Genomic DNA, 11,273 nt, shown 5'->3' on the forward strand with positions numbered 1-11,273 from the left:
TCTTGTACCCAAGCACCCTTGATGGCATCCTGTTCATCAAGTAGGCCGCAGTCATGACTGCTTCACTCCACAAAAACTTTGGGACATTCATGGCAAACATCATACACCGAGCAATCTCTAGGAGATGCCTATTTTTCCTTTCTGCTAGTCCATTCTGTTCAGATGTACCCGGACAGGTAGTCTGATGGATAATTCCGTAACTTGATAGATATTCATCAAGTTCTTTGTTCACATACTGGGTACCATTATCCAAACGTAGTACCTTCACACATGCACAATATTAGGTCCTAATCATATTATGAAAATCTCTAAAGCATTCAAATACATCACTCTTATGACGCAAAACATAGACCCAAGTAGTTCTAGTGCAACAGTCGATGAATGTAACAAAATAGTGATAACCATTTATCGATGTCACCCCACTGGGACCCCATACATCTGAGTGTATAGTTTGTAGAGGTACATCACTTCTGTTATCAGATGACAAATAAGAGCTCCTAGTTTGCTTTCCGAACTGACAAGCATCACACATTAGTTGTTCCTTGCTAATTTTACAATAAAGATTAGGGTAGAGCTGACCCAGAGTAGCAAAAGATAGATGTCCCAAGCGACGATGTTGAAGTAGAAATTCTTCTAGGGGTGAGGAGGACACTGCAGCAGCCACAGTAGGGAATATCTTATTATCCAGGTAATATAACCCATCACGCATGCTCCCCGTCCCAAGCTTTCATCCAGTCCCAAGTTCCTGAAATATGCACCAGGTAGGAAAGAATATAGCAGCACAATTCAGCTCTTCAGTAATACAGCTGATTGACAAAAGGTTAATTGGAAATGCGGGGACATGCAAGACAAAAGAAAGTGACATATTTGGACTGCACTTGACCATTCCAGACCCCACAATCGCTTGAGTAGAACCATCAGCTAATTTTACACTTTCCCTTCTTAGATTAGAAATATAATTGTAAAAATCCTTATTAGATCCAGCCATATGTCTAGATGCACTAGAGTCAATTAACCATTGTGCCCCTGTTGTAAAATTATCACTACACCCCATAATAGAAGAGTTGTTACCAGCGAAGTTGGCTGACGAAGATGATGCATGTGTCTCCGAGGGCCGCAGATCACCAAGGCTCAAATTCTTTAGTTGACGCCATTTCTCTAACTCATCGGCAGTCATCTCGATGCTCACAGTCCTAGATGGTTCTTCAACAACAGCAGAAGTGTGTGCCCTTCCTATTGACTGCATACCTCTTCCACGACCACCACCACGTCCATCAAGCCCGCGACCACGTCCTCTGCCATGCCAGTCCAGGCCTCTACCACGACCTCCTCCTATTAGTTGTGGGCAGGCTGCCTTGAAGTGTCCTGGCTGGCCACATTCAAAGCACTTCTTCTCATGAGTATTTGCTCCTGGTCTTGGATAATTACCACTCTCGACAGCAAGGAGAGCTGAACGCCTTTGTGAGACACCTTGGGCCATGGGTCATGTTGTCTCCAATTTCAACCGAGTTTCCTCGCTTATAATTGCAGCAATTGCTTGCTCTAGACTGGGCAACTTCTCACTACCATAAAGTGCTGCTCTCCTATTCTCGAACTTAGGATGAAGACCATTTAAGAAGTCCCTAAGACGCCTTCTTTCAGTCCATTTACTATGTTTCTCAACACATTTCCCACATTCCATCTCAACTGGATCATAGTAATCAAGATCACTCCACAACCTTTTCAATTCTGACACATATTCCACAACAGTCTTCTCACCCTGGCCTAGCTCCTGTAGTTCCTTTTGAATCCTACATGCCAACATCTCATTCCCTACACCTGAATATGTCCCCTTCAGGAGCCTCCAAATTTATGAGGCCTCCTTAATCCTTTCAACTTGCTTTGCAATCTGAGATGATATTGAGCTTAAAAGCCAAGCTCTCACCAATGCATTTGTTGCTTTCCACTTCTGGGCCTCTTTCGAATTTTCCTCGATAGGCTTCTCCACTGTTCCCAGTATATACCCCTCAAGGTTCCTCGAGATCAGGATGGTCTCGGCATGCTCTGCCCAACTGGAATAATTTTCCGCACCCTCTAGCTTCACATGTGGCATTTGCAACGGGTGAATCTCTTCCTTGGCTTCAGTCTCTGGTCTTGAGTTTCCAGCCTGCTTGCTGATTGCATCAAAGAGTGCTCTATATTTCTCATCCATAGACCGAAGCACAACTGCAAGTTCCCCGGCTGTAACTGCCGCAAGAGCATTTACATTCTCTCCCATCTTGCAAGTTCTTCAGGGTCACACTGCAGTACTGTACAGCCCTCAATCACCACCTCAAAGCAAGTAATCTCCCCTGTGAATCCCTGCAGCCTAGCTTCTAGCTGCACCTCAACCTTGCACCCAAGAACCAACTCACCACTCTCACCTTCACCTGAATAAATCCTACTCAACCCCTCAACAACGGCTGTACTACACCTCCTGGGTACCACTCACCTCTGTCTCCAGTCCCTTGGCTATTTGCCTTGCTCGCAGCTGGCTCCCCTGGTCCACTGCAGCCGCCGCCGGCCCCCTGCTCCACTGCAGCAGCAGCCGGTCCCCTTCTCCACCGCAGCCAAGCACACAATCAGGCAGCCCCGATTTGACTCTCTGCCGCACCAAATCGGGCCCCAGAACCTCTGCCTTTACCTCCCAACACTCAGTGCCGTCCATCTGAGCGATTCTGGAGCGAATCCCCGACCTGCTCTGATGCCATGTTGTAGATCCTGGGTGACGCTCGGGTGAGAGGAAGGTCACGAGAGAGAGGAGGAGAAGATTTCTCTGGAGAACTCTATCTGATTCATTCCCAGATGCAAGATGTATATACAGGTGCTTTTACAGTTTTCACCCTCTACAATCCCACAATTACAAGTAAGTCCTACCAACAGAGCTTATCAAGCCTCATAAAATAAGACAAATTGAGATACCTTAGCTTAGACAACTTGCAGAATGACTCGGGCAGTACTTGCAGCTTGCAACAACTTGTTAGGTTCAAAGAGTCAAGCTCAAAAAGGTTACCAAAACATTCAGGACGTTTCATGAGCTCATGGCAGTCTGAAACATCTAAGGATTTTAAATGAACAAGTTGGCAAGATGATTCTGGAAGCAATGAAACCTTGTAGCAATCAGACAGGCTCAAGAACCCAAGCCTTTGAAGGTTGCCAAAATCTTGGCAGGTTTTCTAGCTCATGGCAATATGATAGGTTCATATGCTCGCAAGATTGAAGTTTAAGATTGTAAGGTAGTTTGGTTATCTTGGAACAACCTGAAAAGTTCAGGAATATGAGTGTTGGAAGGCTACCGAATTTATCTCGGAGATTTTGAATGCCACAGCACTCAGACATATTTAGGTGTTGTATAAACATGTTAGCTGGCAGATGAATTCAGGGAACACTTGGAGAGCGAAACACCCTGATAAGTTTAGGAATACGAGCTTTGAAGGTCTACCAAATTTATGTGGGAGTTGTAAATAGAACGATACTGATATGTCAAGACGTTCTAAATATGCCAGCTCACAGATGGATTCAGGCAACACTTGGAGGATGAAACACCTGTTGGCCCAGTCCATAGTCCCAATGCCGAGTACTTTCCGGCGACAACGACGACGAAGCGAAGCGCTGGATTCCTGATTGGTTGAAGCTAAAAGAAATAGCTATGTACGCCAGGCACGTGCGTACACTGGCCGGAACACAAGCGCGTCACAGACTCGTATAACTATCTCATCGATCTTTGCTTTGATCGAATCAGTACTACTAGGAAACATGCCCGTGCGTTGCAACGGGAGAAACAATCCACCCACATGACCATATAATTTTTGAACACATGACACAATATCCTATCAACTCAGATGAAATCAAAAGATAAAATGAGCAAAGCTAGAGGATTAACATACATCTCCAGTAACAATATTAATTGTGCAAAGCAAAAAAGGATAGCTATGTATCAATAGATTTAGCTTGATGCCACATCAATTCACATGTTTGAAGTTTGATCCTCAAATTGACCAATCTCGAAAATATTTTGTTGTTGAATAAATATGAACCAAAGGAATCAAACATATAAAATAATTCTAACCAATTAAAAATCTACAATTGACACATAATCGTGGTGCTAATAGCAGAATGACCATTTTCTTAAACAAATTTTAGAACCAAAGATTAATGGGAAACTTCTGGCTTCTGAGATAATGGAACTCGGTCTTCTCGTACTGCTCAAGTACATCCTTACCTTCTCATTTAGGACCTGAAAGCTGAAAAGAAGCAAAAAAGAAAGTCAAATTTGTGGTCACTGGAAACATTTACAATGTAAACCAAAAATATAGTGTTCCCACGACTACCTTATTAGAGAACCTGTATATATTTGAAGGTGTGTCTAGAAGGCAATTAATTAAGTCCAACTGATGGATAGCGTTTTTATCAGAAAAGTGATTTTTTTTTTAGTCATCAACTGATAAAAAATGCATCCTATGCTCCAAATGGAAGGTAAATGTCGCATTTTGGAGGAAACGACATTCCAAACATGTTAAGAAACATGAATATAAGCAAAATCCGGGAAATTATTAAAGATGATTTTACTCTTCTTGGAAGCAAGATAAGTTCGTTCGAATGTAGTCGAAGTCATTTATTGTCCAACATTATAGTATTACTAACATGTCTACACTGCTAACTAAAATGCTAACTAAGTGGCAACTATTCTCTACCTTGCAGTTGTGTTTTCTGGAGCCCACTGATGACAAAGGAACAACACATGTGACAGAAGAAGTAGGGGGCAGGGAGTTTAGTATTATACATGATAAGCATTCGAAAAACAGTATTTGATGCAAATACACAAGAGATTGGGATCTACAATGTTTAAAGATGGTAATTCCAAAAGGAGTAAGAATTCTCCTTGAAACCAGAAGCATATGTACAAAATAAGAACTACACAGATTTTCCATGGTCAACCATTGAGAAGTTTAACGCATGACAAAACTCCAATACAGCTACAGAAGATCTCCATTGATCACGGGGAGGCACAGCCAACGTATTGCTAAATGATAATATGCATTAAATAAAAGTTGGTATAATATGATTTTGGTTTCACATCCATCTTCTGTAAAGCAGCGGCCCCTGCCATCAAATGCTGATGGGGAGACTCTGACCTGTGAATGTCCATTACTTTCTTCCTTGATAGCTACACAAAATGTGTAACAAATGAATAGGGGCAAGTTCTACAGCAAGACAAACCAACACGAACATCTAGCCTACAACCATGTTAGGAAACAGAGAAATATAGCTACTGAAACATATTATTATTTTCAGTCAATATATATAGGGTGTTGTTTTTTTCCCCACCCCATCTTTACTAAAATGAAGCCAACAGAAATAAGTTCAGGTCGTGAATGAACACACAGCCACACACATCAGGAAGCTACCTACATACAGACCAAAAATACCAGCCGCACTTCGCTAGCTGCTAAGCATCGGTACACAAGATTTATCTCATCACTGATTTGAAAATTTATGCTTCCAGTCAGTGATATTGCTCGACAGGATCTTTGCTCGGTCCGAACCAATAAATGGAGGTGCCAAGCTAAATGGGATTTAACATAAAAGTAAAACAACGTCGTACCTCAGAATCAGTGACCAAAGACCGTAAGCCAAATGGAGATGGAGTAGCACCAATACCCAGAAAATCTACAAATCCACTGCTTTGATCTGAAGGTACTTTCTAATTTTTAGAAGTAGAAATCACATGAAAAGTCACCTGAAAAGGAGCATCATAGGAACTTATAGCGAAAGCTGAAGTCATGGCAATTCTGGGCAGCATTCATAGTGCTGTTGGAACAACATGTGAGTGCAAGCATGATACTGAAGGTGCTATGCCATTGCATCTATTTTATAAAATGTGCAAAGCTAATTAACCTTGAAAGATCCACTTGTTGAGTTCATCCTCTACATATCTATACACGCAATTTATTCAGGTAAATTCTATTTTCTTTAACACTGAAAGAATCATAAAAATTGATTGACTTAAATGCAATATCACAATAAAATGGATCTGATGAGAAAGAGGAAGGTGGATTGCTTTGCTTATCTGACAAAGACGGGCGATAAACCCTGCGTCGGCGCGTTGAGCATGGCCTTGTGTAAGCTGGCAACGCGGATCTGCATTCCCACACCCACGTACAAGTCGGAGCTGTCCCGTCGTGTCGCCGGTGGGGCTTCAATAGACGACGTCGCCAGCCTGCTCATAAGAATGATTTCTATCAAGTCATGAGCAATTGTCAAGTGGATTTCAAAGTTCAGTTTGTATATAAAATCTTCTGTAACGTATACTGAATTGGAGTTCAGCTCAGATATAGCGAAAGGAGGCTGCGACTCGGTGTACAAATACCTTAAACCTTGGGCGATGTCGATGGCTATTTTCATTCATCTGAGCCAAGAGAATTGGGCCGCTTCCCCATATAAAGGACGAAAACAACTGAGATCAAATCTACAACACACAGAAAATGCAAATATTTAGTCTGTCCTAATGAAATTGAAGAGATAGACTTACAGTGTGGGTGCTCGTGCAGGGTCCCATTTGATTTTTACTCAAAGATTAACATCCTCGAGAATGGGTCACTCTCTCTGCAATAGCCCAGAAACTTTGCTATGTTCTCATGATTCAACCTTGCCAGATCAATAACCTACAATGTTCATCCCATTTTATTTATTTATTATTTGAGTTAAAAGGTGTTTCTGAGTCGCAATTTTAGAAAAACGAACTACCTTGTTTTGGTAAAAGAGCTCATGCTGGCTAGTCCAATGACCTTCAAAGGCGCATAATGATATGACAGAAACCTCAGGTCCATCCTTCATTGTTTCTTTGTAGACTATAGTCTCCAGAGTTGAGCCAATTATGTTGCTAAAATCCTAATACACTACTTCAAGTTCCTAGTGACTCAACTTTGGCAAACTTTTCAGCATATCAGAATCTATCTGAGGAAAGCATGAACAAATTAGCAACAATGTATGTTAGACAAAATAATCAATTTATTTTATATAGTTAATACCAACCAATCAGTACTGTTATCTCGTTGCTCCAACTTTTTGATCTACTCCATGATGATATTCTTATAGAAGGCTTTAGATTGAAGCTTCTGGAGGCAGTAACAGCACCAGTGATCACAAAAACAAGAAGGAGAGCACCGGTTGCAATTTCCAAAACAATAAGCCAAGTCGGTTGCTGCACTTTTTCATCCTTATGCTCAGAAGTATTCTCTTTTCATTGAAAAATCATTCACTTTTCTTCTGATTGCATAAACTGAAAGTTCGGTTTTTAGTCACACTGTCCCAAGACACACCTCAACTTGTATCTTCAAATTTGAGCTTAGCATAGCAAGTGAGAATTGTCTATAAGTGTAAGACATACACGTGATCCAAGTCAACCAATCGAGGCATGGTAAAGTCTACAAAGATGACTCACTACCTTACAGCGTTATCAATTGATAGAAAATTGGCACAGCTTCTAGAATAATCCTGCTAGTACAACTGTAACAGTTACAATAATAATCTTGGTTTTTTCATTTGAATAAAAGAACACAAACCATCATGAGGCCCCTATGGAATCAGCACAACCATGATTCTGGTCTCTTCTTTTTGCGTGGACCATGATTTTGATCTGCTATAAGATTTATCCTTAAGTTCATAATATTCAGAGTTCAGACGTCGCCAGTGGAAAAACTCCAAGCAAAACCATGTATACGTGAAAGAAATATCAACAGTTAGCATTATCTAGATAATCATGGGAAGAACATATAGAAGTTAATAAAGTCCCAAAGGAATCAATCAAGCGTGGGGAATTTACATGGTTGCTAGCTAGCTAGCATGGTCTATTAGCCAATGGAACACGTACCGGAGGATTCAATTAGGCATGATGTAGTGTAGTTTTGTGCACATCTGGTTGGCTTCCTTCATCGTTGTTGCCGGCTAGTACGTGTGCATCTGGTCAGCTTGCTTCTTCGTAGTTCTACACCAGTACCTTGCTCTGAAGTCAATTTGAGTTTCACTCGCTCCTCCCTGATCCTCCCGAGGAGAGGTGCTCCTCACGCGCACCAGTGCCCTCGCACCGCTGCACCCCTGCCGCACACTTCCATCTTCCTCGTCCTTCTTCTCCTACCTCTCCTCCATCCTGGATCCTCCTCTGTCTCTCTTCTCTACCAGAAAAATCGAATCACCGCCATGACCTTGGAGCTCTCCCTGCCAGCCATGGAGGCCCGCCTCCACTTACAAGGACTTCGCGCCGCCGCGCCGGATCTCTCCTTCTCCCGCGCCTGCTGGATCCCGCCACCGCCGTTTTGCTTCGAGCAGACGCATCGTCCCCAGCCTGTCGAGCCGCCGCGTTGAACTGATCCAGAAGCTGCGCTCGAGCGCCGCGGTGGGGGCGGCGAGCGGGAAGAGGTGTGGCCGGGGCGGCGGGCGGGTTGAGGTCGGCCGGGGCGGCGGGTGGGTTGAGGTCGGCCGCGGTGGCGAGTGGTGCGGCGGCAGCTAGGGTTAGCTCGGCCTAGGCAGAGGCCAGGGTCGAGGCGATGCGAGGAGGCAGACGCGTACGGGTATTTTTTCTAGCGAACCATTTTTCGTGGCAGCTTAATAATGGATTGCGGGTTGAATACACGAAACCACAGGGGCTTTTATGCAAAAGTAGTAATGACGGACCCGCAGAAGCGATAGCCGCTTTATTAGTAGGTAAAGACTACAAATAACGCACGGGAAAACTTTTGTTATTGCTTTATTGCTTCTCACGATCTGGACGGGTTTACAGGTGGTATTACAACGTTTATATATAGGACTTTTATAACTACCGAATGTTCGGATTTTAGCAATAGGTAAGAACGATCCTTACATCACTTTAACTATATACATGCATGTATTAGAATAACTAATTTTGCTTTCACGTGCACTCCTCCCTCTAATTACATGCATATATGCACTAAAGGATGAAAATCTGATGTCATCCTATATTCTTTCTTTTTTCAAACTTCAAAATGTTTTGTAGCTCAAACCGTCGCTCCGATTGAAAAATCGTCTTCACAAAAAAAATTTATCTCAACGAGATCTTCAAAATTAGATCCCATGTTGATATGTTCTGATAACTTTTTTTGGACAAAAAGTTACCACATCTGGTCTATGTAAGTTATCACGTATGTCATACATAAATTACCGTGTCATTTACACAAAAGTTTTTGGGGTATTTTTTCAACAAACTTTTTTCTTAGGGTCAAAAAGTGATTATGATGTTTGCAGTGAGTTATCAACTTTGTTGTGTATATTACCATGCTGCACAAAAGTTATCGCGGTATGTTTTTCAGCAATTTTCATTTCCCTCGGTCAAAAAGTTACTACGATATTTGTATATGAGTTATCAGCTCTCATGTGCGTGTATTATCATGTTGTTTACACATGAGTTATTGGGAGGTATTTTTTAACAACATTTTTCCCTGGTCAAAAGGTTACCACATCTGGATTAAGTAAGTTATCAGCTCTGTTGTATGTATATTATCATGTTATTTACTCACAAGTTACCAAGGTATGTTTTCAACAAACTTTTATCCCGGGGTCAAAAGTTACCGTGGGTTTGTAGTGAGTTGTCAACTTTATTATGTGTATAATACCGTGTTATTTGCACACAAAGTACCGGGAATATGTTTTTCAACAAATCCCCACACTCCTCTCCCCCCAAACAAAAAATTATCGTGGTGTTTGTACCTAAACTATCACGCCTACAATGCATATAATGCACTGTTATTTGCCACAAATTTTTACTGGGGTTATGTTTCCAACAACATTGTTTCCTCGGGTCAAAGTTATCACGATGTTTGTACCTAAGTTATCGGGTATGTTGTGTGTATATTACCATGCTATTTATAAAGAAGTTATCACGGGTGCGTCTTCAACAACTTTTTTCCCAAGATGAAAAGTTATCTGGTGTTTGTACCTAAGTTATCAGGTCGGTGGTGCATATAATGCCCTGATATTTGTCACAAAAATTACCAGGGTTTCAACAACCTTGTTTCCCCGGGTCAAAGTTATCATGATGTCTGTACCTAAGTTATCAGGTATGTTGTGTGTATATTACCATAATATTTATACAGAAATTATCACGGGTGCGTCTTCAACAACTTTTTCCCAGATAAATAGTTACGCGGTGTTTGTACCTAAGTTATGATATCTGCAGTACGTATATTACCATGCTATTTTACACACAAGATATATGTGGTATGTTTTCCAACAAGTCTCCCTCATCAAAGTTATCGTGATGTTTGTATCTAAGTTATCAGGTCTATGGTACATATATTACCATCTTGTTTATATATAAGTTACCGAGAGTGTTTTCAATAAAAAGAATTCCCATGTCAAAGTTATCGTGATGTTTGCGAGTAAATTATCACGTCCATGATGTGTGTCATGCTATTTACACAAAAACTTAACGACTAGCCATCACTTCCGTTGTCACAAGCACCGGCATGTCATCAAAAAAACTGATCTCTCTTTATGAAACGCAAGATTGAAGCCAGTATACACCAATTGGAATGGCATGCGGACAAAAATTGAGACACTAACTTGTGAGTACAATTTCTTACTGGAATTTTTTGTGGTCTTCAAGTTAGGCATCGTACAATTTGGAAGTTAGGCATGCTATTTGTTTTTCTAAAAAATCATTGAACTTTAGGCATGGTAGATAGATAGGTACAAAACAATGACAAAGAGAGCCCAGCCAAACGGTTAGCTGCTCTTAAAATATAGAATTTAGTCTTGCGGTCAAATAGCATTTTATCCTAAGTTATTGACAACTAAAGCATGCTAGTGGATTGGCTAATGAACCGGTATTCATCTCCATTAATGGCCTAGGGACCTGGGATCGAATCCCAATTCTTGCACATTTTTTCGCTTTGCTATTTACCTCTATAATCGCACGCCGCTCCGAATCGCACGCACAAGCCCCTCGAAAAAAAAAGGAAATCGCATGCACAACGAACCAGCGATAATCATGGCCACGAAATCAGGATCGAACGACATCCACACTCGTTCGGATCTGTTAACAAAAACCGAGCGTTCGCTCGCTACATTTCTCGTTATATATATAGCACCTACGCCAGGCTAGTACTAATCCTATATCCTTGTAATCAGACTGGACATTGGGTTTACTTCCAACACCGACAAGTTGAGGAAGGAGAGTTTAGAGAGCTTACCCAATGAGATAGGTAGCTTATCAGGGCATCTGTTACCGGGTAGGTCCA

General features: G+C 41.7%; 1 protein-coding gene and 1 long non-coding RNA gene across 6 annotated transcripts; both read right to left on the reverse strand.

Moving 5' to 3' along the window:
• Positions 1-505: 505 nt before the first annotated feature.
• LOC123059289 (uncharacterized) lies at positions 506-2,015 on the reverse strand. Its single transcript, XM_044481891.1, has 2 exons — positions 1,072-2,015; positions 506-745 (listed from the first exon to the last, which is right to left on the reverse strand). Exons 1-2 carry the CDS (start codon positions 1,478-1,480, stop codon positions 702-704), a joined length of 453 nt encoding a protein of 150 aa, XP_044337826.1. The 5' UTR covers positions 1,481-2,015; the 3' UTR covers positions 506-701.
• Positions 2,016-3,874: 1,859 nt separating this feature from the next.
• Positions 3,875-8,615, reverse strand: LOC123063360 (uncharacterized). Of its 5 annotated transcripts, none has more exons than XR_006430269.1 (6): positions 7,892-8,615; positions 7,054-7,136; positions 6,766-6,975; positions 6,389-6,683; positions 5,624-6,238; positions 3,875-5,185 (listed from the first exon to the last, which is right to left on the reverse strand). It is a non-coding gene; the product is annotated as an uncharacterized lncRNA (long non-coding RNA). The 5 variants fall into 5 exon arrangements; XR_006430266.1 differs by having other exon boundaries at positions 3,875-4,262; positions 7,892-8,611; XR_006430267.1 differs by having other exon boundaries at positions 3,875-6,238; positions 7,054-7,255; positions 7,892-8,613.
• Between the last annotated feature and the right edge of the window lie 2,658 nt (positions 8,616-11,273).

Source organism: Triticum aestivum, chromosome 3A (genome assembly GCF_018294505.1).
Source record: "Triticum aestivum cultivar Chinese Spring chromosome 3A, IWGSC CS RefSeq v2.1, whole genome shotgun sequence".
Taxonomy (NCBI): Eukaryota; Viridiplantae; Streptophyta; class Magnoliopsida; order Poales; family Poaceae; genus Triticum; species Triticum aestivum.

Coding starts and splice junctions, on each gene's coding strand:
- LOC123059289 (XM_044481891.1), bottom strand. CDS start 1,480: ATGGCCCAAGGTGTCTCACAAAGGCGTTCAGCTCTCCTTGCTGTCGAG. Junction 746..1,071: donor TTCGTCAGCCAACTTCGCTG/GTAACAACTCTT, acceptor TGCATATTTCAG/GAACTTGGGACTGGATGAAA.